Here is a 27,190-nt window from a genome sequence, read left to right as displayed (position 1 = left end):
ATGCTATGCTGCTACTTTGCCTTGCCTGGCCAGCAGCTAACTGTACTCTTGACTCTAAAAATGGGGGATTAACTAGTGCATCACAGAATGACAGAAAGTTAGTGACTCTGTTTCAGCAGCAGGTAACATCAGTCAATAATTAGACCTACGTACTGCTGCTTCTCTCCTCCCTACCTCCAGCCTCCCCAGTAAAAGATACAAACAAGCACAAGAAAACTTACTTTGGTAGAATTCTTATTGGGAGCTGTGATTGGGCAATCAGGATCAGCAGGATTCAGGCAAGGTCGATCCATATAGCCATGACCAACCTCTGCTTTATTCAGCATTTCTTCCCAGCTTTCCACTTGGTAGTTTATTTTCTTTAACTCTTCCAAGAATTCTAAGGGGTCAAAGTTGATCCACTGCAAAGGAGGCTTCCCTCTGCAAAATAAATCGGAGAGGAAGTATTAAAATAAAGGAAGACAAAAGAAGTACCGAAACAAACATACTCATATTTGCACAAATAATTGAGGGTTGTTTTATTTTTTAAAGTATGTTTGTTTTCTAAGTTATTACTTTTGCTGATAAGGCTGTTTCATACAAAATAAGGCATATTTTAATTATATTTGTTTATGTACTTTTCTTGTAGCCTTGCTGTTATTTAAAATAAAAAATTCAGGTTTTACGAAGTTATTGTATAAGATACAATGTATTCACAAGCAAAGGAAAACAAATTATCAAGCACCTAAATAATAAAAAAGCAGCCAACTGCTGCTTCATAGAACTAGGGGGAGGGGAGAACGAAAGAAAAGAGGGAGCTGAAGAAAGAAAGCCTTTCTCATAGTATCAGATTACTTCTTACTACTCTAATAATCATCTTGCAGATGTAATCAATCAATACAGCTGATCTTTGTTTATCTATAACAATACTTCTCCTTCAAATGCCCTGACAGCTTGACTGTTGACTTGCAAGCTCTCCTGCTACCATGGCTGCCATTACTATCACTGTCACGTTTCCTACCCCCCGCTTCTGAATTTGTGATGTTGACAGGCTAGAACGGATTTTGGCTGCCTTATTCTGTGGTTCAAACCACACTGTATCTGCTTAACCAGGCTTAAGTCATTATTCGAATTTTCCCAATGAGAGAACACAAACCCAATACATTTTCCATCAAGAAATGTACACTAAAGATTATGAGATAGCCATTGCAAATTGCTTTTACAGATACAGGCAAACCAGAACAGAAACAATAACTCAAAGACTAACTCTTGCATAATTAACAGAAAATGCCTGTGCGTATCAACAACTGTTTGAAGGATTCAGGGCATATAATATCACACTTGTAAATTGTGAGAAACTACCCATCAAAGATGCTATACACGGCTTCTTTAATGATCTCGTTAGCAAAGGATTTGGTTTTTTGTTCCTTCGGAAGATCTGAGATTTAACCCCAGAAATTTTCTTAGAAATAAAATTTCCAATTAATCAATGTTATTTGTAAATTAAGAAAAAAAGAGACAAGTTTATTTCCAAAAGAAGCATAAAGCCCCTAAAGCTTTGATTGAGAACTCAGAGCTTCTTCTGCATGCTAGCTGAGTGAGAAAAACAATACAGAAATCTAATTGATTACCACAAATCATCGTACAGAATCAAAAATATATCTGTTCAATTTAAAAAAAAGTCCATGCATATTTTCAGTAGAGACACTGTAATTTTATTTTTCTGTTAAACCGGAATGTCAATGAACGATCAGAATGCAATCCAAAATCATACATAGATACAGAATTAAAATTAGTCAGACTAGAAAGTTAAGTAAAAGCATGCTTACAATAGATAGGCAGTTCCCGACTGTAGCTTTGCTCCCTCCCAGAAGCAGTCCAAAGGAGTGATAATTAAGCAAGGATAAAGATATTCTATAATCTGTCAAAATGAGAAGTGGTAAATATACAGTTAGACTAAGAATATAATCTAAGCAGCGTAAATTGAATTATGATTATGAGAAAAAGCTTACAACTAAATGCCTGCTATGCATACCTGGTCCATGTAACCTGCTTCTGTGATGAGTTCTCCTGATTTATAACATAAATGTTCCAACTTCCATTGTCTGTAATAAGAAGAAAGAACAAATATTTTTCTTCCACAATAACTGAAAAGTTATCTTTTAAATGTAATGTACATTCAAAATAACAACTTATACTCACTTATTAGCTTCAAGTAGCAAACCACTGAGGAAGGCAAATTTTATTCAACATAACATACCACACCTCACACAAAAAATTATTTTTGTAGTTATAAAATAGATATTTTTGTTTCAGCTGTTCTAAACGCTCCCTGTAGATAGAGCTGCTTTGGGGTGAGCAGACTAGTTGACATGATTAAAAGGGACAGAAATTTGACTTTATATAAATGAGGCCACTTGTGACTTCAGTTATCATTCAGTAACGCAATCAAAAGACAACTCATCTTGAGGCTCAGAGGACTAGAATATTCCTAAACTGACTCACATACAGGAGGGAAAGAAACCATCAGATTTTCTCCCTCCCTTTTTCAGCTGAATTACAAATTCTACTGATGTGACTTCTGGCACTTTTAAAACAAAGCAGGAGCCAGGTAAATGCTATTTGGAGCCTGAGCACAAGCTGACTCAGGCATCAGCTGGATATGCTGAAAAGAGATCCTAAAAGACACTGGGTTTCATGCCTCAGAGAGCATCCCTAGACACATCATCATATAAGCAGTAACCCTGGAAGAACCACTTTTCAGGGAGATATCTCAGTAGTCCAAAGCTGGTACCCTTGTAAGGCACAGTTTTAGAATTTGCTGTTGTTGGATACCACAAAGCTCCCAGTCTTCAGTATTTTCATCTCCCTTTATACACCAACTACTGGAATGACAGTAAATTGTATTAGTGTTTAGAGTTATTATGTGATTCAAGGTGGTGTGTCAGTGAATGAATACATCTCTAACACAGAAAGCTTTTTGATATTAACGTACCATCAGTAAGATTTTACACTGGGAGCATAGACATCGCTTCTTAAGGAAGACAACTGCTGAATACTGTAGAACTGTTCACAGAGGCACGTTTTCAGAATCTCTTCCAAAGCTACCTACCAGTAGCAGACAAATTAGAAAGTCCTAAAACAAAGGCTCAAAAATTCTAATCACTTAGAAATATGTGGAGGGAAAAACAAGTACAATTTTCAGTAGTTAAATATCACCAAGAAAACTTTTGCTTATCTGTTTACCTGTTGTACATATAAACATGTACTCTGCTGGCCTGAAGTGCAGAGTCAAGGTGCTGTCGGAGTGCTTCTGTTGTTAGTACATTAGTTCCGTCTTCCTGCGGAGTCTGAATCATGAGCTGGGGGTTAAACATGGCCTCTTCTCCAATCTTCTGCCGTGTGTAGTTTAACTCCTGACTCACTCGTCCACCAACTGATGTAAAAAAGTTTTGAATTAGCCAAAATTTGCTAATTTGTGATGACCACAATAAGCTTCCTCCAGTCAGAAAAGCTATAGTACATGCATGGACTAATCTATCTCAAAAAGATCACAGAGTAACTAAAACTAGTAAGAAATTTACTTTAGTAATACTAAATACTAGCAAAAAATCATACTCCTTATTAAAGCTCCCACTGTACTATAATATGATGTGTAAATCAAAGCTTCAAACAATTTTTTTTTCTATGTTATAATCAATCCTCCTCATGTAAATATGAACCTCCCCCGTCCTCTCACCTCTCCCTCCCTCCCAAAAAAACCACAATTTTTTCCTTCTCTTATTGAGTGTAATCTCAATTACTTTTCTGACAACACCACACTGAGTGATGAGTTGACACAATATAAGGGAGGGACGCCATCCAAAGGGACCTGGACAGGCTCAAAAAACGGGCACATGAGAATCTAATGATGTTCAACAAGGCCAAGTGCAAGATGTTGCACCTGGGTCAAGGCAATTCCAGATGTGAGCAGAGAATAGAAGAACTCCCTCAGAGCAGTCCAGAGGAGAAGGACTCGGAGATCCTGGTGGACAAAAAACTGGACATGAGCCAGCTGTGTGCACTTAAGCCCAGAAGGGTAACAGTAGCCTGGGCTGCATCAAAAGGGGGGCGGTCAGCAGGAAGAGGGAGGGTGTACCCAATCTGCTCTACACTTCTTGACTACCCATCTGGAGTACTGTGTCTAGGTCTGGGGCCCCCAGCATAGGAGAGATGTGGAGCTGTTGGAGTGGGTCCAGAGGAGGGCCATGAAGGTTATCAGTGGGCTGCAGCATGTCTCCTGTGAAGAAAGGTTGAGGGACTGGGCTTGCTCAGCTTGAAGAAGGCTCCAGGGAGACCTCATTGTGGCCTTCCAGTACTTGAGGGGAGACTACAAGCAAGAGGGGATGCAACTTTTAACATGGTCTGACACTGACAGGACAAGGGGGAATGGCTTTAAATTAAAAGAGGGGAAATTAGATGTTAGAAAGAAATTCTTTGCTCAGAGGGTAGTGATGCTTTGGCACGGCTGCCCAGAGAAGCTATGGATGCTCCATCCCTGGAGGCATTCAAGGCCAGGCTGGATGGGGCCCTGAGCAGCTTTAGGTGATGAGAGGCAGTTCTGCCCACTGCAAGGGATCAGGAATAGATGATCTTTAAGATCCCTCCAATCTAAGCCACGCTATGATTCTACAACTTGTCTGAACCAAATCAAATACTTCTTTGTCACAATTATTTATACTTGCATGAACACACTGCTCCAATAGCACACCTCAAGAAAAATGGCTTTAATTAATACCCTCCTCCTAAATAATCTGGCAAAGTCAGAAGCAGAATATTTCTCTTCAGTTAAAAAAGTGAGCAGAGAAAGAGTAGGTGATCAGCGCTACTTCTTCCAAATAAAAAAGAAAAAATATCAAGCTAACATTAAGAGAATTAGCTTTGAATTAGCAGAAAGAATCATCTATGGTGTATTTGCCCCAGTAGTTCTGCACCTGCGTACTACCCTGTGATACAGGATACAATGAATATGCAGTGACTGTTTTATAAATCCAAATGAACTGAACAGTGTGCTTCATATCAAAACACTGTTTTAAAGAAGGAAAGGAAAAGGCGGCAGGAAACTGCAAAGTAGATAGGCTCTAGAGGGAGCCATATTCAATTTTTCTTGCTAGAAATATTACATAAAAATGGAAAATTATCTTCCCACTCAAAGACCAGCTAGAGATTGTGTACTTTATACAACCTCCTATGTACTCTAACAATGGAAGGGCAGGAAGGGCAATTAATTCATCTGACTAGCTGAATTGAGGCCACATTCAGATGAGAAGGACTAAAATACAATAAACACCTGTTTTCGCCAAGTCCAAGCTACAGACCTGCTCTGTTACATTTTTTTCTGTCTCACTCACCTTGGGGAGCTCTGCAACAGTGTGAAGAGAAATTAGACATGCACATCTATGTCTTCCTAGGACATATACTGATCTGTAACTAGCTGGCAATGTGGGAAATGACACTCTCAAGTCTGAACAAGCCAAGACCATACTTCTTAAATAAGGGGGACCTCAACCTATGCATGCACTATATCCCTACGGCTAAGAGGACCACCAGGAAAGAAACTGGGCATGGAAAATCCTGTCAGAATCAGACCATCGACAACTAAACCGTATCATCATGTTGGCATGAGGCATCACTTAATTTTTAGATCATTACTTATAACTTCCTAACATCCCTTTTATCACTGCACATGCATGATGACAAAAAACAAACAAACAAAAAAGTTGTTTAATTATATCACAAATAAAACATTAGAAATAGCTAAGATTTTGCCTTAGATGTTTTCACTGTGTATAAGCAGAGTAATCACAGCTAAATACAGATTCAAGTTAAGCTTCATATCAAACAGCAACCATAGATTGAAAGTTAGTTTGCACACCCTTGTATCATATTTGTCATACCTTTTTTGTGTGGGGGATTTTTATATAATCCCAGCACTTTCACTCAACAGCCTAATGTTCATGATCACTGCTGTCTTTCTCCCCCATCCAGGACTCTTATGATACGTTAAAATCTGCTCTTTTTTACAAGAATATGGAGAGGGAATAGAGAACCACAGTTACCCTAACCTGTGTGTCACAGAACCAGAGCTTCTTTTGCAGTCCTTCACACAGCAAGCATTTCAGAAGACTAAATACCTTTCTCCCTCTTTGTGTCTCTGTGCCAGCAAAGACCCAACCTTTATTAAGACCCAATTTTATGAGGACTGTGGGCTCTATCATAAATATCTACTTCTGGTACTATCTTCTCTCCCATTCTGCTCACACTTTACTTTTGAATTTAGCTAAGACTTGAAACAACAAATCATACGTCATGCAAGACAAAAGCCGACATTCCTATCTCTGCTGAAAGTGACCAACTGTTTACTATCAACAGAAACAATTGCTTCCTAATCAAGGTCCTGTCAAACCACATTAACTCCACAGAACAAGGCACATTTAACTAATCAAAACTGCATCACACAAGTCAGCCAACAGAAGAGAAGTTTTCTCCTCTTTTTCATTCAAAACAGAAATAGCAAAACCATCCAGGAACATGGGCACATATTCCAGAACTCAACAGTAGGTCTTCTCTGCATTTTTCTTAAGGCATTACACCATTTTATTATTTGACAGGCCCATTATGTTCATTTACTCTGCCAAACAGAGCAAAGATAACTCAGTGGGCAAATACAGGTACTTTACACAATGTAACAGACATGTATACAAAGAAACTGTAAACTTGCAAAGGAAAATTCAGACTACCAAAGACACAATTATGTGAAAAAACATTATAGGACAAATGATGTAATGGAAAATAAAACCAATGAATAAAATGGTCGTATTTTGTGGTTTTCCTTCATGGGCTCTATTTGCTTATATTTGGTGACAACAGTACTAGAAATGCAGTACTAGAAATGCAATGGAGTTCTGTTGTATACATGACATAGAGTATCAATATTTCTGATTTTGTTCACTATCAAAGACAGAACTATCTCCCTCTAACATCTTGGTGACAAAACTCATACTTCATTCTCCTTTTTTGATATATGAGAAATCACTTCATAGCACTTGAGTCCATTATTTGAATTAATGCCCAGTCAAGTCAGCTGAATTGGTGGCACAAATGCCTGCAAGCCATAACACCAATTTAAATAACACATCTACACATTGTCTCATGGCCAATGATAATACAAGCAGTAGTTTGTACACTATCCTTCAAGCGGAGTCAACAGATTTTAGGTGTCTTTCTACTCAAAATGATACCATGTTTTCTGCAAAATTTAGCTAACAAGAAAAATTTAAAAAGAAGAGAAAAATATCAAGACACAATAATAATATCACTGTCCTGGAACCATATCTCAGATAATATATCAGTTTCTAATGCTTAAACATATGTGTGAAGACTAGTGTTCAACTGAAGACATTTTTCTTGCCAGCACCTTTGTTGATGGGCATTGCTTCCTGCCTGAGCAGCTTTTCCACAAAAGAGAAGAGCATCTCTACTTGTCCCCATACCAATATCCCCGTCTGTCAGCCTCCTCTACCATTGAACACGCTGCTGCTTCTCTTGAAATTCCCAAAGACTTAATCAGAAGATGGGGAAGGTACAGAATGCTTTGCCCTTCCCAAGGATACCAAGAGAACTGGGACAACCACCATCTCTCCCTCCCCCGAGAGCAATGAGCAGCTGTTATGTGGTAACAAGTTTTAGTCATTCTTAAGTTGAGGCAGACCTGAACCTATGACCTGTAGGTGGAAGGTTCCATATCCCGTTACCAAGTTCCTGGGTCACAGTAAAATGTTCTGGTGCATCTTAAGTGAGAAGCAACCATAAAACAAAAACTGCTTCCTTCTAGTACACATTTGCACAATACTGATGCACCCTCAAATGACACAAGAGTGAAAACATATTTGGTTGGTTTTTTTTTTACAGCTTCTTACAGGATTTCCAATGACAATTTTGAAGTCATCGATTCAGAAAGAAGTCATCTTTCAGCCGATGTACTCATTTCTACTACAAATGTTGCTGTCTTACATATGTATTTCCCATGACTGGCATTCAAAATGGTATTTTGGTATATTTGTATTATCTTAACATGCTTGTATCATGCAATTTGCTGCTGCAAACTGCAGTGTCTTCCATGCTGAGCACTTTCAAGAACAAATCTGACCTCTGCTATGCTAAGAGGCTGATCCTAAATGAAGCAATATATAGCTAAAAATCACTGTTTGCTAATTAATTGTCTGTTTGTTCAAAAGGTGTGAAATGCTTCTTTTTTGGAACACGTTATGATGTTCCATTTCAGGTTCCTGAACTGCAACGTATAGCCTGAGGGTTTTTCTGTTTGTTTTTTTTTTTTTTTCAGATGCGTACACAACCTGAATTAACCATTCAGTAGTTACCTTGTACATGATTGTACAGCAACTACCTTAGCAGAGACCAAGTTCCCTCTAAAAAAAGAACATTCCTGAGAGTCAACAATTGGGATGAAAACATCTGCCTGACACTGTGGAGTGACAAGACTTTGAGAAACTGAACTCAGTATTTCCAGAAATACTACTGGTCTAGGGACCTAAGCTTTTGCGTGGCCAGTCTGAACTGCATGAATGGCACAAAATTTTCTGGAGACCTCACCTTCTAAAGACTTCCAAAGAGTATTTACACTTGAATACATTTTTCCAGGATTGTTTACATGAGTCATGAGATCACTGCCTGAGGGACACCTGCAGCCACCACACACCTCCAGCACATTCCCACCTGTCACCAGAACAAGATCTCTCTCTGGCCTGACTGCTGTTGAGAGCTTTCTTTTACTCTTCGTCCTCACCAAGTCTCTCTTTTTGCTGTTCCCATATGCCATTTCTATTACATGTGTAATGGTATGTTGCTCAAAAATTGCAGATTGGAAGAAGTTTCAGTCCATTACAATGAAAGGCAAAAGAGACAGACTGCCACAGCTTCAGCTCCCTGTCCTAAATGTTTATCAGTGTAGAAATATTTACACCTGTCATGTAATAGAATGCAGTACCTAAGAAAAATCACGCAGGATTGAATAAAGAAATGGAGAGTTGAGCTCTCTGGCAGATACGAAGACTACCCTACCTCTTATTGGGCACAGAAAAATAACAGCCTTTTGATTTAAAGCTTCCTGTTGCTCTTAAAGGAGCCTGTGCATGCTGCTTGCTCATCATGTTCCCTTCAGTTGTAGAACACAGTTTTTCTGCACACAGAAGTACTCCTTAGCATCCTCATTTTCCCTGACAGAAGAAGTGGGTAAGGTGGCAACTTCTTCAGAATTTACTGGCAAAGTACAGAGGTTCTAGAGGGACTGCGTAACATTTTCATTGAAAATTCTAATGAGGCTAATGAGGGATCTTGTCAGACTATTAGGATTGCATTTCAAAATTTTTGTTACGTTTTTTTTTTTTTTTAATGCTCATTTATTTAATAATGTAACATAAAACTTCAAGGGAAATGATGCATTTCAGAGAGCTGGAATGTACGGGTAAGACAGTGTCCTAAAGAGATTATATGGTCATTTAATGGACTGCTCCAACAGCTCAATAAAGAATGATGATCTTTATCCTGCAATTAATTAAACATGACCTGTGCTAGGCACTGGACTACCGTCAGTCAGGAACACCCCACTGTATCTAGGTTTTCTTGCACTGCTTTTACTCTGCTGAATACACATGCCTGCATTTATATCTCTTACACGGAATAGCAACAATTGTGCCTGTGCAGGTTAAGGCTGCCAGCACTATCCCATTTCCTTCCCAACATGCAAGTAACAATCCACACTTTTCTCTCCCCTCCCATGCTAATGTCCAACAAAATGACATCAGCATATCACAATATAAAGACTCTATCATCTCCAATCTCTTTAAGGACACTGGTTTCTAGGAAAATCTAGAAGCAAAATGATTATCTCAATTATTTCTGCTTAAAAAATACATATATTTCTTTAAAAAATTATTGACTAAAAATGCAAAAAAACAGTTACAAAAACCAAAAGCACTTCAAAAGGATGCTTTTTACTTCCCGAGATGTCATAAATTACTTCTCACAGATGATGGTGATGACTCCAACATTGCTATTACAGATTTCATTACAGACATGACTATGAATAGCAAAACTAAAAACACACATCAAACACGGCTCTTCATTCAGCCAGTTTGACAAAGTTTAGAACACTGACAAGGATACAAAGCCTGTCTGCAGGCTTAGGAAGGCAGCCCAGCAACAGCTGCTGTAGACTGCAGTAGAAAACTTTTCCTCCAGTTTTAGAGGATAAAATGTTTTCTTTGTAAAAAGCAAATAAAGATTATTCTACATGTATGCATTTCTATCAGCCATAGGCAGAATGTATATTTACATTATTTCTGATTAGGTAAAATACACAGATCACTAAAGAAGTTATTTATGTGCTGATGCACTTTTGGGTTGGTGTCTCTCTGGGTTGAGACACTGCAAAATACAATAAAAAAACAAGAAACTGAACAAGTTCAGCAGTACAATCTGAAAAAAAAAAGATAATAGAAGCTTTGAAATGTACAAGAATATACAAAACAGAGAAAATTGGTACAAACTTTCCAATTAAATATAAAAATGCAGTAGCTGCTTACTGAGCTGTGACACATGTCCTTGGTAACAGGATATGAGCTGCTCACCTCTGGGTCACTGGTTCTAATCAAGCCAGGAACAACAGTGACCACAAGTTGTTTACCATCTGACAGCTGTTTTGCTAGCTCACGTGAATTGATTTGGTGGTCTCAGTCCATTTCCTAACAGGCAGGTGTCCATATTATAGAAAACCACCATCACAGTTGCTATCCTTGTTGACCATCTCAACAAAGAGATGTAGGAATGAACGCAGAGTGAACAGTCCTTTCTTCCAAAGGCATGGTTCCTTTGGGTCAGAGCTGAGCCATAGGTTTTGGTGGAGAAGCCCAATTACAGAATTTTCTGGGTGAAGTATCAGAGGAATAAGGGACTCTGCTACTTCCTAAAAATCAAGGAGACAGGTACACTGGCCAGAAGAGACAGGCCAAAGGAAGCGTACCTCCTTTGGTAAATGTAAAGGGAGAACTGGCTTCAACGGATGGAGAGAAGGCTGAGGTACTCAATGAGTTCTTTGCCTCAGTCTTCACTGGCGGCCAGGATTCCAGTACTTCTCACATCCCTGAGCCCTGCATCCCTGAACCTCTGGGTAGGGAGTGGGGCGGTAAATCCTCCCCACTGTGAGGGCAGAGCAGGTCCAAGACTGCCTCATGAGATTGAATGTGTACAAGTCCACGGGGCTGGATGGCGTGCATCCCAGGATTCTGAAGGAGACGGCTGAGGGGGTTGCTGAGCCACTCTCCATCATATTCGAAAAGTCATGGATGTCAGGTGAGGTCCTGGATGATTGGAAGAAGGGTCACGTCACTCCCATTTACAAGGAGGACCCAGGGAACCACAGGCTGGTGAGTCTCACCTCTGTGCCTGGGAAGATCATGGAGCAGATCCTCCTGGATGACATGCTTGATCACATGAGGAATGAGTGTGTGATCTGAGACAGCCAGCACAGCTTCACCAGGGGAAAGTTATGCTTGACCAATCCGGTGGCCTTCTATGATGGAGTGAAGGCATTGGTGGACCAGGGGAAGGCGAACGATGCCATTTACCTGGACTTGAGCAAGGCCTTCAACATGGCCCCCACCACATCCTCATCTCCAAATTGGAGGGGTGTGGAGTTGATGGGTGGACCACTCGATGGATAAGGAACTGGTTGAAAGGCTGCAGACAGAAGGTGGTCATCAATGGCTCTATGTCCAGGTGGAAGCCGGTAACGAACGGCATCCCCCAGGGGTCTGTCTTGGGACCGGTGCTCTTTAACATCTTTATCAATGACATCGATGACAGAATCGAGTGCACCCTCAGCAAGTTTGCTGATGACACCAAACTTAGTGGTGCGGTTGACACCGGAAAGAAGGGATGCCATTCAGAGGGATATCAACAGGTGAGAAAGGTGGGCCTGGGTGAACCTGATGAGGTTCAACACAGCAAAGCACAAGGTCTTGCACTTGGGCTGGAGGAATCCAAGGCAAGCCATACAGACTGGAAGGAGTGGTCCTTGAGAGCAGCCCTGCAGAGAAGGACCTGGGGGTCTTGATTGATGAAAAGCTTAACATGAGCCAGCAGTGTGCCCTTGCAGCTGGGAAAGCAAATGGGATCCTGGGCTCCATCAAAAGAGGGGTGGCCAGCAGGGACAGGGAGGTGTTCAAGGCCAGACTGGATGGGGCCCTGGGCAGCCTGATCTAGTATGAAATGTGGAGGATGTGGCTAGTATGAAATGTGGAGGATGGTGGCCCTGCATGTGGCAGGGGGGTTGGAGATTCCTGATCCTTGAGGTCCCTTCCAGCTCTAGCCATTCTGTGATTCTGAGAACATGTCTCTATTAGCTGCCATGAACACCCAGTTCATGGGTGGGATAGGCAGCTAATAGAGACTGTAGCAACTCTAATAATTTACAATGCTGTAACAGTTTACATTCTCTGATGAGCAAAGCTGAGGTTTTACTTTCCAGTGTTAACAAACATTCATACACGCTTAACAGTAGGCCCAAATCCTCACACATACTGAAAGTGACTGAATTTCCACTTCATCTGAGAAGGGGCTTCAAGGTCTAAACCTAAGGATTTTAAAACAGCTGAAAATAACTGACTTAAGTTACTTTAACTTGGGTACAAGCTTCTGCTGGGTAATATGTTAAAAACAATTTGCTGTGTTGTTCCACAGCAGTCAGCTTTCCTATAGGCCCAGCTTTTCATTTAACCTCTCAGTGCCCTTTCCTCAAATATGTAATTGTTTTCCTGTGTGGGTAAAAGCAGCATTTTGAAGTCTTTTCATCTGTACTCCTGGGATAGCACAGATTTCATCTGTACACAGAGTAGCACAAAATTCTAATGAAAATTTTTAAAGGAACAGCAAACAGTAAAGAAAAACTTCATCCATGATTTTTTTGGAAATACCATTTCCTAAATAAAGCTTTCAGGAGAAAAAAAAAAAAAAAAAAAAAGGAAAAGAAAAACGAAAAAAGAAAAGAAAAGAAAAATGAAAGGAATGGGCATGTTATGAAACTGGGTACAGTTTCTTTCAAGTATTCCCTACCAGCTGCTTCCTGTACCATCTGTTGTTGCCTAAGCAGCTTCCTTCTGAATGGCTTTGCACTGAAGCAGAACTGCTCTCACTGCTGGACACAATCAGGTCAGGTCAGCACTCCCCCAAAGCATCAAACCTGCTGCCTGTCATTGCTCCCTCCATCCCGATATTTCTTACTGGCCACCAGCTCCCAAGACAGTACTGCATCTGTCAGGAGGCCCATTTTTTATAGTTTGCTTGCTATTTGCACCAAGGAGTAATGCGCACATTTGCGCAGGATGCAATCAGAGATTCCGGGTCAGACACGCTGAGAGCGTGACCATATGGCCAAATTCATTTTAAAACAGAGGACAGTGAGAAAGAAAGTTAAAGAAATGAACAAACATCCCACAAAATGATCTTTTTTTTTATGCTTCTGGCCAGTCTGATCACTCAGACAATTCTACTTCATTACCAGGCGTTTCACTTTACAAAAATGTTGTATTCTCCCGTTAGAAGCAAAATTGTTTGAATCTCCAGAAAAAGGAGTAGAAATGCCCCTGCTGTACTCACTGTGAGTACAGACAAAATATAGGAGATTTCATGTGGCTGAATTCTATGTATTGAGTCAAGACCCTCCAAAACTTGTCTAGAGACAATGCCAGTGCTCACAGCGTTTGCTTTCCACCAGTGCATTCAGTGTGTTGCATAACATTAACCCCGCTCTCTCCTCCCACTTTCTGCAGGGCTGACATCACCCCTGGGCACCACAAGCTACTCTGGCCCTGCAGGGCCAGCACCAAGCCCCCCTTTCACCAGCTTCCACTTGAGGCCACAAGGGGTCAAGCACAATGGACACCCCCAGCTTCACACACAGGCTCCCCCAGCCTCGCAGGAACATCACGCCGGACTGATTTATTTCCAGCACCGCTCTTGCTCTCTGCATCTGTGCAGGGAAACACACATCACTGGGAGCCACTTTCATGATTTTGTTGCGATCAGGATTAGCTGGATTAGGGGTTGATTCATAAGGACCCCCTGCAGCTGTGAGGAAGTTTCATCACAAGGTCAGTGTGGTGTGAACTATATTCTGTCAACACCACCACTTCTTGTAGATGACTACAAAAAATACAAAAGAAAAAAAATGCAAATCTGAAATATATGAATGAAGATTTTACAGCAACAAAGAGATTTACAGATTTCCCCATCAGATGTGTAGACTTCATCACTGCCTTTAAAACAACAAAACTGCACTAGTCATTTTTAATTTAAAAAGAATTTAGTGGTTTAGGAGGTGGGAGGAACCTGGGGAATAAGTGTAGCAACCCACACACAAAACCACAGAGGAACTGCTGGCACTTATTCTAAAACCAGTCATGCAGCTTGAAGATTGTTGCACTGTTGAGATTTTATTACACATAAGGCTGTCACCTTCAGGACTATTTAATTCCTAGCCTCCAAAGTGCAGAACATAACAGAGACATAAAAAAAAAAAAAAAAAAAAAAAGAAATAGTGGGATGGAATGCAGAAAAGAGAAGCAGAATTAAAGTTTTTTGTTTGTATTTGATCCTCAAAGAATAATTACCAGTTTTTTACCTCCCCCCAAACGGTTCCCCTCCCCCCATCATAATGACACTGCTTAAAGACAGCAACACATTTGTAGCTTGCATGATGCAAAATAAAATCTATAGCGAAAGAGAGGCACTTTGTTTTGTGTGTGTGTGTGTGTGTGTATGTGTAGATTTTGGGAGTTTTTTGGTGTTTTTTTTTTGTTGTTTTTTAAGGAGCAGCCCCTCTTGCACAGAACCAGGCTGTTCAATCAAAGCCTTATCTGTTATATTTCTGTCTGTCTTTCTCTTCTGTTTAGTGCATTCACCAACAAGAGAAAAGAGGGTAAAGCAATGGAGGCTTTGACCTGCAGCTGTAACACAATACTTTCGCACAGCCCTGTCGACCCCTGACATAAATTTTACACCGCAGCTGGCATTTACACACTTAACATTACCATATGTATAGCCTACTCTGTGCTAATTATGCTAATCACCTGTCTAACTCTCTGCTGCGAAAAATGGTTGTATTTAGCAGTCCACTGCCTACCAATACAGCTTACTGTGTGGCTGAAATGTACATTCAGACGGCTCTGAATGGCAAGATTTTTCCACGTTGCTGGCCTCATTCAGACCACAGAAAAATTTATTCAAGTCAACTGGTTTCGGTCCGCAACAAAAAAGTTACGAGAAAAAAGTGAGTGTGTTCCTGCCCTAACATTCTAAGTCTGCTTGCAAGCAAAATGATAAATCAATTGGTGTGGGAAACAAAAAGGGAGAAAGATTTCTATTGCAAGCCATGTGAAACTGTAGCCTATTTAAAAAAAAAAAAAAAAAAAAAGAGAGAGAGAGAAAAAAGAAAAAAGAATAAAAAGGTCATCCTATTTCCCCAAATCTCTAGAAAGAGCAGTTAATAGATGTTTACTTCTAATCACAATTCTGTCAGGTTGCTAGCTTTTATTTACAGTTGGAAGTCATATTAAACATGTTTTAGTTTTGATTCTTGATCTTACTAATTTCCCCTAGAATATTGTATTTTCTATTATCTACCTTTTAAACAGAATCATCTTCTAAGCAGCTAAGGCTGCTTCTCTGCACATGACGCACAACTCCTCTTTGAGAAACCAGCAGAATAAGGCTGGTGTAAATGAAATCAGAATCAGGCCCATGTGGAAAAGCAAACAAGATATGTAAGAAACACTGTACAGGAAACACTACTACAAGAAAGTATTTGCTTTAAAGTATCTGTAGGATTTCTTACCATTACAGAAAGGTAACTCACAAAGAAAAATGAAGTTGTAACGGGTAGAAGTTATTTTATTATTTATTATAGAATGTTATCATTCCATCAGTGGGAGGGGATAGGTTTAAATGAGCTCCTAAGGCCGTATTTTTCTTCCGGGTATCTTACTGAACAGATTACACTGTGATCTGTATTGGGACTACATTCCTGTAGCTACTCAAATACAGTTCATCACATAAAAATAAGGTCCTATAATCCCTTTCCTCTCTGCACACACCCAAGGGAGCTACAGCGACTCAACAGGTTCGTCAGATAACCCAAACGTAAATCTGATTACTGAATCACTCTTGGCAATTTTCTTTCAGGTCAGCTTTGTGGAATCTTCTTTCAACTATATTTTAAGTGTTATGAAGAGATCTATCCATGTTTTAAAAAATGGAAAAATATTGAAATAAACCTCTGATATCCACTACTGCACCCAAAGGAGGTAAGCACTGTTAATACAGAGCAAAGGCCATTTAAATAAAAATGAGAACTGTTCCACAATGTTTATACTCAAAAGGTGCAGAAACATATCCAGTCTTTCCATCACACAGCATGAAGTCAAGAAGAACTCTACGTCTCTGCTTTTCCTACTTCCCAATCTTTGTCCATGTTCCTTCCACATGTAAAAGACTGTTCTTCACAACATGGTAAGAGTTCTGCCTGTCAGCAATGGCCTTTACTTTAGTATTTTACTTACTATATGTCTGTTTGACTAAATTAAGTAGCCTCAGCCAAGCCACATCTTGCTTTCTAGTATCTCAGTTCTAGTCGTTATAGTATCTGCCAATCCAAAGCACTAATTTATCAGCACTCTTCCAGCTCCAAAATACTGGCTGTACAGTCAAAAACACAAATAACACTTTTTTTCCTCTTTTTTTTTTTTTTTTAACTAGGAGGAGGACCACCCTGCTCTCATGGCACAGAACACTATTTACATTGCAATCCTTGACTGTGTAATACATCTGGCATTTTTGGGCAGAATTCCTGAGCTAGGGGCCAGAAGCCCTTAAGCAATGATTTAAGGGGGGTGAAAAAAAATCATACAACTTGACTTAACACTGCTCATTTCTAGCTTGTTGCACTTAACTGACTGAAAAGCAGAAATGCATCAGACAGGTAAACAAGAGAAGGTTGTTTCTTTTAATTTATCTTACTGTTAGTAAATGAAAACTCTATTACAGCTTAAGGGCTGAGTTCCAGCTTCAGATACATGCATGTAAAACACTGCACACATACCTTAAAAATACTAGCTTTTTCTTGCTCATAAGCTCTACACACATGCTTTAAATATACAATGATTACTTGTACATTTAAAGCTGAAATTAAATTCAGCACAATTCTCTAAAGGAGCAGCACCTTTGCTGAAAAAGTTGGGTTATGGTACTGCTCATTCCCTTACTTCTTATATATTTTGCTCATGGACTGCAATAACTAAGCTTTCACCAAACCAAGCAGAAGTTAAAGCCAAGACATTCATTCAAAAAGCCAAAATTAAAATTCTCCATACATCAAAATGTATATTCAGTCAGCAGTTCCTATGAAGGACTTTTTACTTCAGAAAACATTTGTTTGCCAAATTCTGGATGCTTACAGCAACTGAGGAGATGCTGAATGGAAAAAACAAAACAAAACAAAACAAAAAAACAAAAAACAACAACAACAAAAAAAACAGAAAAGTAACAGCAAACAAACTGTTTTTATGGATATTAAATTTTCCTATTAAAAAAATTACCTAAGTTTATCCTGAAAAGAAAGATTAAAAAATATTCTTAAATTCTGAAATCAAAGTTATTCCTTGCAATTCCACTCCATGTATTTTTAGTGCAATGAAAAATGGGCCATGATTATTCCAACTCAACACTACTAGATAAAAATAAGCTATGCTGCACAGCTTATTTGCACCCACTACTGATCAGTCTTATTTAGTATGCTGTAATAGCAAAGATCATGCAAAACACTTTGCAGGAGCAGAACATCTTCCTGAACTTGATTTCAAAGGCACTAAAATAAGGTGGCCCACTATGCTTATCAATGCAGAAATCACGCTCAAAGTGTTGAGTTTTCTGTGGTGTGGCACCATCTCAGGAATCTTCTACTCCAGTAAATTAGCAGTGGGAACTCACACAGTATGTACTAGTGAAAGTTTTCTGAACCCTGACACTTCTTACTATAGAAGAACCACTTAGCCATGAAACCATTACTGGTTTCTTCAGGCTTTTCCAAGTAGAATTACTAACAAGTAAAAGCAAAATACAAACTCCTGCATTGTACAAGACAGATGTCAGCTGAAGATAAGTGAGGATGACTGGTATAACTGTATGATAGACACAAAGAACTAACTTTTCAGTAAAGCACTGTACTCCTGCTCCCATCGAACTCCAAGAAAAGTAGCAAGAACCATGTATATCCATACCATCATATGCACAGAGAAGTAACACTGTGCAGAGCCTGGAACACTGAACTTTTAAGACAAGAGAAATGCCTGACAAGGGACAGCCCCATGACGTTTATAATCAAGACACTATTTCAACCAATCAAAATATTCTTAGCAAGCAAGCAGCGGGGCAGAAAACTTTCTTTTTTTTTTTATAATCACAGTTTACTTGGATGATCGTAGGTTGAAATGTGTATTTCACTGTATAAGTGAAATATAAAAAAAGGGGTATAAATGTCCAAGTGTCAAAATGAGAACACATTCTGTTAGGCACCAAAAGAAAAGCAGTTGCAGACACATTAAAACTAGCATTCTAGTGGACACAGCTCCAGCAGGTCACAAGCAGGTCAGCTTTGAAGGAGAAATACAAATGAAATATAAACACGGTATTGTGGAAACCAGACAAATCTCCCATAGCTTTGTCCAGCCAGCACTAATCTAGACATCAGCTGTGGTGTGTAATCTAAACAAAGGGATTGGTCGTTTCATACATCTGGAAGCTGTCATACTTTGGAGTCTCCTAATAGTTATGTGTAACTGAAACATCCACTTTTGTGTAACAGCCTTTGCAACTGTTGTGTGGTCAAGAACCATTATGTGCATACACTATCTAACATTACTACTTTCTGTGGAGTACACAAATGTTTAGTAAAAGGGTTCTGATGACCTCTTCTCACATTAAAAAAAGAAAACAAAACACACATACACACACACAAAGAAACATGAAAATAGATGGGAGTCAGGCTGAGGTGATGGATTTTCCCTTAATGCATTCTCTGCTGAAAGCAAGTTTGAGTATTCGTAGCTTTTTCACTTTGCTGTCTGAACACAGCATCTGCTGAAGAGCAATGAGAAAGGAAGTTCTGATCTCCACAAAAAAAAAAAAAAAAAAGGCAAAAAACAACAAACAAAAACCAGTGACAGTCTATTTAGCAGGTAATGGAAGATAGTCATTGATCAGCAAACCATTCATCCATACCAGCACTTCAAGGGAGGTTTAGATGAGCTTTGAGAAAAAACCACCTACTGTGAGGATAGTCAAATAGTAAAACAGGCTCATCAGTGTTCAAGCACTATTTGGACAGCGTCTTCAAAAACACACCTTAATTTCTAGCTGGCCCTGAAGAACTCAGGTAGTTGGACTTGATCTCTGTAGGCCCTTTCCAAATGAAGTGTTCTGGTCTGTTCTACAGTATCTCTGAAGTGCACCACAGCTACAGCAGCAAACACTCCTACAGATGAACCTGCTCTATTGCTTACCTACATTCCCCTTGTTCCAGCTCAGCTGCAGTGGCATGATGAACAACATGAAAATAAGTGGCTTTCAACTATTCTACTTCATTCCAACATTTCTGCATGGAAATCACCAAGCTCTCCAGAACTACAGAAATGTCTCTCAGCAAAATGACAGAGAGCAAGAAGTCACTCAAAGCTCAAGAGAAAGGAAGTGAGGAATGATGCATGTGAGGCACTGCACTGTTCAAATACAAATCTCAATAGGGAAGTGAATGGATTCTTCCAAACAAGAATCTACATGGCACATTCTGGCATTCATATTAGCCGCAGCCTCTTAAGTTTGGAAAAAATAACAGTGATGCATTTTCTAGAGTCCTGAGTAAATTAAAGGTTTTTGCAGTTTAAAAGCCAAAAGCACCAATGTGACCTTGCAGTTACAACCTAGGTGGTTTTCAAGATCTACAGAAAAGGGCTCTCCTCTTGCAGTTCCACAAAGAGGCAGAGCAGGAGCCCTTTGTTAGTTCCTTGGGGCTTCTTAATAACACTGAGTAAACGTTTGGCTATGCTAAGGTCATTCTAGCATCTGTCAGTGTACTCACTGAGCTCAAGATTTTTTCCTTCACCTTCTTCTCAACAACGCAAAAATGGCCACATGCAATACCTTCATTAAAACAAAGACAACATATTTTTAAACACTGAATCTAGCTTCTTTTTTGGTTGTGATGTATGAGCCTTCCAAAACAGGCACCAACACTGAGCAGTAATGTGGAGGTGTAGTCAAGATGGAACTCGAGAGAGAGCCTCAGTGATTTTTATTTCAATAACAGTTGTTTTAAAGACAACAATCATACAACCATGTAATTAAAACCTTCAAATGTCTTATCTCAACACATCTCAATATACAAAACACAGCAAGTTCACCCACAGGAATATAATGCCCACTGTCCTGTCATATTTACCCACAAACATCACAGTAAGCTTAAATATTAGAATTTGATGTTAATCTTCAAAACAGAGGTATGGATTGAAGAACAATTTCATTTTGGCCAGTAAACTTCCAAAAAAGCACACTGCCTATACAACTATTCTTCAACTGTCATATGGAAACACCACTACTATTTTTGCATCTGAGAAACTATATATTACAATCACAGAACCATTAAATTTAATCATTAAGACCTCTGAGATCATCTGTCAGCCCACCAGCACCATGCCCACTAACTGTGACCCTCAGTGCCACATCCACACGGTTCTTGAACACCTCCCAGGGATGGTGAGTCCAACACCTCCCAGGACAGCCTCTTCCAATATCTCATCACTCCAGAGAAGAAATGTATCCTAATACCCACCCTGAACCTCCCCTAGCACAACTCCAGGTCACTACTTCTCATCCTGTTGCTAGTTACCTGGGAGAAGAGGCTGACCCCCACCACACTACAATCCAAACAAAACAGTTAACTTGGAAATTTCTAAGTAAATATCTTTCACTGAATACTTACATACCCTAACTGACATATAACGCTATGTGACAAGAGTTCAGAGATCAGTAATGTCTTACGTCACATGGTCCATATGAAACAAAAGGATTTGGTGATGTGACAGGAAACAGATCTCCAGACTGACACATAGCCAACCAAAATCCTGACTAAATTCATAGTGAAGTAACTGCTGCAGTGACAAGAAGGCAAGTACATCTAAACAGCACTTCTCTGCTGCTGCAAATGAGTGTACACATATAAGGAAGAACCGAATTACAATTGACTGGGTCAATTCCTACTTATTACATTAAAGCAAATGTTACTTCAGCGCACTCACGTAAACTTGTCTCCTTGAAACAACAAATCCTCAAGGATCCGTTCCTCTACTACTCCTTTTTGTTTCTGCAGATAATCCTGGTCTAAAGTTAACTGATGCCTTAGGCAGAACTTAAGAATAACTTTCTTCTCCACCTGCACTTGGTTTTGCTGGGTTAAACAAACTGACAACTGACATAAATAGGCTGGTTCCTTCATCACTTGCATACTTTCCTCTTCTTCATCTAATTCCTACATTCCATGTGTAGAGTACTGTATTTTAAGACAAGTCAGCCACAAATAGAACAGTAGTCAGTTGTTATTTTCCCCCTTAGAGTGAAAGAAAACAATTTTACACATAGTTCAAAACTTCACTTTCATCAGTGTACACATTTGGTGCTAATTCACTTACAATAACTATATACTTTATTTCAAGCATCAGTGCTGAAACTTCTCCATGACCACTATGGCATTTCCTCTTCCCTCCAGACTGTAACAGTTTTCCTATGTCTGCTTGTACCACCCACTCTCTTGCTTCCAACTGGCTGGAAGAAGGGGCACTGCGTGTTAGACCTTGGTTAGTTTTGCAAAGAGAACTAGCACCACAGAAAATTACTTAAGGAAGAAAAGCTTCAACTGAGCTACAGCCAGCATAAAATAAAAACTGCAGAAAGCTAGGAAGGAAGGAAAGAACACCGTGATCTTTGACCTCTCAACAAAGGAAAAGGAATTTTAAAAGTGAGAAAAAATCCCAAGACAATGGTGATATGAATTGAAGTTTAAGGAACAACATGAGAGTATCTCTCCCTGCTGGAGCTGTTCCAATCACTGTCATTCAAGATACTCAGTAGCGAAATTTCAGTCTCAACAAAATCTTCTCAGGAATTACAAAACCACCTTCTTTCAGAAGCACATGAGGTAAATTTACATGCGTGACTGCTGTTCGCACACCAGGGTCTGAGAGTTCTTATTAAAGTGATAGCAGAAAACATAACCAGTTATGGGCATGATTTCTTTTCCATCCAGAACACTTCCTAGTTATGAATGGATGTTTCTAAAACCACGTCTGTGTCAAACAAAATTCAGCCTCAAAGGAAATCAATGCAAAGCCCTTTTTGTTCTCTCAAGGGTGTATGATGTATAAAGATGCTAAACAGTTTCTGCAACTGCCTTATGCATGGACACCCACACACAGTTCAACCAAAGCTGAAAGACTGTAGCTAACAGAACTGGCACTTAAAAGCCAGTCCAGGATTTGTTTGCTAAAGAAACTAAAATGAGCATCCTACAACAGCACTGGGGATGACAGACCTACCAATGAGAGCAAGGTATGTGGCCCAACCAAGGGTGCCAGACACGGATTACAAGACAGGATCATAGACTGAGAGCATACTGTGGGACATACAGTAATAAATGAACTGCTCTGTACAGCAGCCAGAGCAGGATTGAGTTTTTAAAAATAAAACAAAATAAAATAAACCTACTCTGCAACACACAGTGCCAAGAAAGAATTTCAGCGGAAAGCTGAAATCCTGTTACTTTGGTATCAGTAAGCTCACAGAAGGCCAAGAGCGTTGGCACAAATTCTGAAAGACTAATACAAGAAAACTGAAAGAAATAATGCTTTGGAGATCTGTGTTGCTTCTTCTCTATTTGAAAGTTTGCCTACGAGGTGCATTTCTGAACTACTTATGTAAATATGTCAGCCATAATAGTTTCAGGCCCTGACTACAAAACATTTATCTTGGAATGTGGATGGTCTTAAAACTTGTTCAATTTTCACTTTACTGTTTTTAATTGTGTTACTGTTTTAGAGCAAACATTTACTTCTAGCAAACTTCAGTGCCTCATTATGTTCCAGCCTGCATGGTATTCAAAAATGCACCATATAAAATCAGTCTCTTTATGAAAATACTGACCATTTATTCAGCAGTAATAGCTGTTAAAAAAAAAAAATATACCTTCAGTAGCAATTCAAAACTCCTTTCATTGCAATTACTACTTGAAGTGTATTTCAAGTAATACGCCGTATTTGCCCAACATTGCCCAATTCATTCAAACTCTTGGTAAGAGGCAACACTGAGGTGGCTATTTTTAGTAAAAAGTGCAAGTGAGCCACTGCTTCTATTAAAAGAAAAACTGATCTAAGGGCTCCCTTAATACAGTAACTTCCAGGGGGATAATGCAACTACAAGCTCAAGGTGTGAGGACCTTGCATCCTGAGCCCAGAAAAGTGAGTTTAGTCACTGCTCTCCAATCCTGCAATGGAAGAAGAGCATTTTCCATACCACTTCCTCTGTACCTTTCCCATTTCAAAGTCTCACTACATACTTTTGCCTGCCGTTTCTGTGTCTAAACATTTAATTGCTATTCATTAGGTTTATTTGTCTAATAGCCTTGTTCATGACCAGAACAGTTACAGAGCCTCCACAACTTAGCAAGACTTCTTGGGTTGGTGATCACAAAGTGCTACAACAGGAAGCCTGTAAGCTAAATTAAATGCAGAATGACTTACGTCAATTGTAATAAGCTTGCCTTTTTGTGCAGTTGAGAAATTCAGTAAGTAGTAAGTAAGTTTCTAAACTTTATTTAAGTTTTAATATTCACATTATTTAATTCTGCGTGAAAACTAAACTCAAATTACACAGGTCAATTTTGTACAACCAGCTGCCTAATGAGTTCACTTTGGCCATAAGAACCTCAGAAATAAATTTCAGCTCATTTTTATACACGGGATTCCCTTCTCCTAACCTTGAAAATAATGATGATATCAGTGCACTAACTGAACTAAGTGGCTATTATGCAGAACATATTTCTTCGTTGACAACTGCTGGACCAATCGTGTAGGTGCTACTAAACCACTGGGAAAAGCAAGTGGCATTAAAATGGGATTGTCCTTCCTCATAATAGAGCCCACAGCGTACCACAAGGAAGCACAGTGGATGGGACTGTGATCAAGGAGCATCTACCAAACACTTAAAAGAAAGCAGAGGTGGAAAGAACATGACCAAATAAAAATTAACAAAAAAAAATATTGTTTGCAATGTAATGAGGGCTCGTGGGACCCAGTGACTGGGACAACCCCTACGTGTGCAGGAGAGGCTCTGGCAGTGCCCGCTGTTGCTACTGCTCAAAGCAGCAGCCTCACCATGCTTCAGGTTCTTGCTCTACTCCACCAAAAAGAAGTTCCGTCAGCTACATGCCATTTCCATAACAGAAAACTGGCCGTGGGTTCACGGTCCACGAACTTGGGTCTGGTCACACCGTGGATGTCAGGTCAGGGATGGAGCCTGGCCATGCACACCATCACTCACCCACAGGCTACACAGACCACTTCCAAAACAGCGCTTGCTGTGTTTGGCTCAGCGCAGGGTTCTTCTACACACACAGAGCACTATTTAGTAACGATTATTTATGCAGCTCTTCTCGTTAACTTTTATAAGCCAAATTCTGCTGCGAGCGATTTTTACACAGACCCAGCGCAGCCGCCGCAGCCAGCGGGCTCCGCCTGCCGTTACCTCAGACCTGCCGGCAGGAACCCGATGCTAAGTCAACAGCGTTCCCCCGAAAGGAGACGCGGGGCCGGCCTCGGCACGGATCACCACGGCTCCACGTCCTGACAAGGGGCACCGAACCGGGACCGCGGAGACGTGCCTGAAGGCAGCGTCACTTCGGCAGTCTGCGTCATTAACATTTCTTTTCCTCCCTGCTTTTAGTTTTGCTGTTTTTGTTTTTTTCTTCGTTTCGTTTCGTTTTGTTTTTTTTTTTACCTTGAGACAGCCGCTCTCCCCCACAGCTGAACGCTGTCCAAGCTCCGGACCACACACAGCCGCCCGCGCCGCGCTCCTCGAATCCGACCCCTCCCCCCCGCCCCGGGCGCACGCACTCCCAAGATGGCGGAGGGGCGCCGACGGCGGCGCGGGCCCTCTCTCCGCCGCGAGGAAGCGGCAGCGCTGGCGCCCGCCGCGCCGCTGCACGCAAAGGAAACCCGCGGCCCTCCGCGCGGCTCCCCGTCCCGCTGCCCACCCGCACGACGGGGGCGGCCCGCCTCCCGCCCTCCCCCCGCGGCGGGCGGGGAAGTGGTACGCGCCGCCCGGGGCCGACGCACTCCGCCCCAACCGCCGCGCGCTGCTCGCTCAGCCTTCAGCCCCGCGCACGGCGGTGGGAAGGGACGGGCCGGGGAGGTGTGGTGGCCCCGCACTCACCTTCCACCCACAGCTCCTCCACGTTGGTCTCCAGGTTGGCCGCCCGTAGTCCCACCGCGAACGCGCCGAATATCAGCAGGCCGACCACCAGGAACTTGCCGCAGTTCTTCTGAATGTAGCAGCCCAGGTTAAAGAGCAGTCTCTGAAACTTCGCCCGCAGCCACAGCGGCGCTCTCCTCCCGGTAGCTCTCCCCTGCAAGGCAAGCGCGGTTCAGTCAGCGATGGCCCCCGCGGGCAGGGGCCCCGAGGCCCTTAGATTTCGCCCCGCGGCCCTGACTGGCGCTGCCGTGGGGCGTGCGAGCCCCTAGCCCCGCGGAGCCGCCGCTGGAGGCTCGGCGCGGGGCGCCGGTGGCGACGCCGCGCAGCTGCACCGGCGCTGCTTTCCGCCGACCCCAGCCGCGCTCCGGGACCCACGTGGTGGGCGACGCCACGGGATCGGGAGCGGCTCGCTGCCAGTGCGTGCAGTTAGGGAGCGGAGCGGCCATCCGCGCGTTACAGTGTTTGCGAACGGAAGAGGGCAGCCGCATGGGTTTATTTTTCCATTTCCCTCCGTACAAAGCCCGGCGAGCCGCTCCCGGAACGCAGCGCGCCCCGTGCGCGCAGCCGGGGCCGGCCGGCCGTGCCGATGGGAGCCCCCGCCCGCGGGGAGAGAACGGCACGGGCCGCCTCCGCTCGGCGACCCCGCTGCGGGGCAGTCGCGCTTCGACCCCAAAAAGCACGGCTGTGCTAGGGGCCGCCAACTCTCCGCCCGGGGACGGCGGTGGCGAACCGCGGGGACGGAGCGGAAGGGAAAAGGCAGCACGGCCACGGGGGGCCGCCCGGTGCAGCCACGCCGGGACGGGGGAAAGGAGGGCACTCTCTCCCGCACTGAAGAGTCACAGCCGTCCCTCTCTTTTTTCCCAGCATTTTATTGGTGGCCGCTGCGCTCCCATCTCCTCCTTCCACCCCCGCGAAAAAACACACCACCCCCTCCCCCGCCGCCAAACGCAGCGCCAGCGCCGAGCTCCGGAAAAAGAGGGAGAGAGTGAATGCACCTTTGCGATCTGCTCCAGGGCGAACGCCGCGTCGCAGTAGCTCGGCCGCTGCAGATACTCCCGGTCGGGCGCCGCGGCGCGCCGGGTCCCTCCGCTCCGCCGCCGCCGCCGGCCGCCGGCACTCCTCGCCGCCCGAACGGGGTGGCCGCCGCCGCCCGCGGTGCTGCTGCCGCTCTCCGGCTCCGAGGCGTCAGCGGCCGAGGCCATGTTGCCGCCGCCGCTGCGGGCAGGACAAGGGAGCTGCGGCCGCGGCGGGGCCCGGGGGTCCGGGGGAGCGCCGGTGGCCCGCGGGGCGCGGCGGGGCGCGACGGGGGCGCGGGGGGCTGGCGGCGCTGCGGGCCGCGGGCTGCTGCTGCGGGGGCTGCGGAGGCTGTTGCGGCGCGGCCGCCTCACGCGGGGCGCGGGGCGGCGGCTGCCGCCGCGGCCGCTCCGGCCGAGTCGCTCCCCGCGCCTCCCATTGCCACATCGCACCCCGAGGTGACGGCGGCCGCTCCCCGCGCCCAGCGGGCGCGACCCCCGGCGCCCCCCGGCTG

The 27,190-nt window shown here is 42.5% G+C and overlaps 1 protein-coding gene across 4 annotated transcripts in view; it reads right to left on the bottom strand.

Moving 5' to 3' along the window:
• Nucleotides 1–26,942, bottom strand: part of PTCH1 (patched 1) — a 62,726-nt gene extending 35,784 nt beyond the window's left edge. For 3 of the 4 annotated variants that reach the window (XM_031608201.2, XM_090130587.1, XM_090130588.1), the window contains exons 1-6: nucleotides 26,658–26,942; nucleotides 25,624–25,816; nucleotides 3,226–3,415; nucleotides 2,015–2,084; nucleotides 1,809–1,900; nucleotides 222–420 (exon numbers count right to left, since the gene is read on the bottom strand). In XM_031608201.2, coding sequence (XP_031464061.1) covers nucleotides 222–420; nucleotides 1,809–1,900; nucleotides 2,015–2,084; nucleotides 3,226–3,415; nucleotides 25,624–25,816; nucleotides 26,658–26,864 — 951 coding nt within the window. In that variant the 5' untranslated portion in view covers nucleotides 26,865–26,942. Of the gene's footprint in view, nucleotides 1–221; nucleotides 421–1,808; nucleotides 1,901–2,014; nucleotides 2,085–3,225; nucleotides 3,416–25,188; nucleotides 25,817–26,657 lie in introns of those variants that run through there. The other variant, XM_031608202.2, reaches the window with a different exon arrangement.
• Nucleotides 26,943–27,190: the final 248 nt, after the last annotated feature.

This window comes from Phasianus colchicus, chromosome Z, assembly GCF_987193195.1.
Source record: "Phasianus colchicus chromosome Z, bPhaCol1.hap1.1, whole genome shotgun sequence".
Taxonomy (NCBI): domain Eukaryota; kingdom Metazoa; phylum Chordata; class Aves; order Galliformes; family Phasianidae; genus Phasianus; species Phasianus colchicus.
The sequence above is the reverse complement of the archived record's forward strand: the minus strand, read 5'-3'. Positions and strand labels throughout refer to the sequence as shown.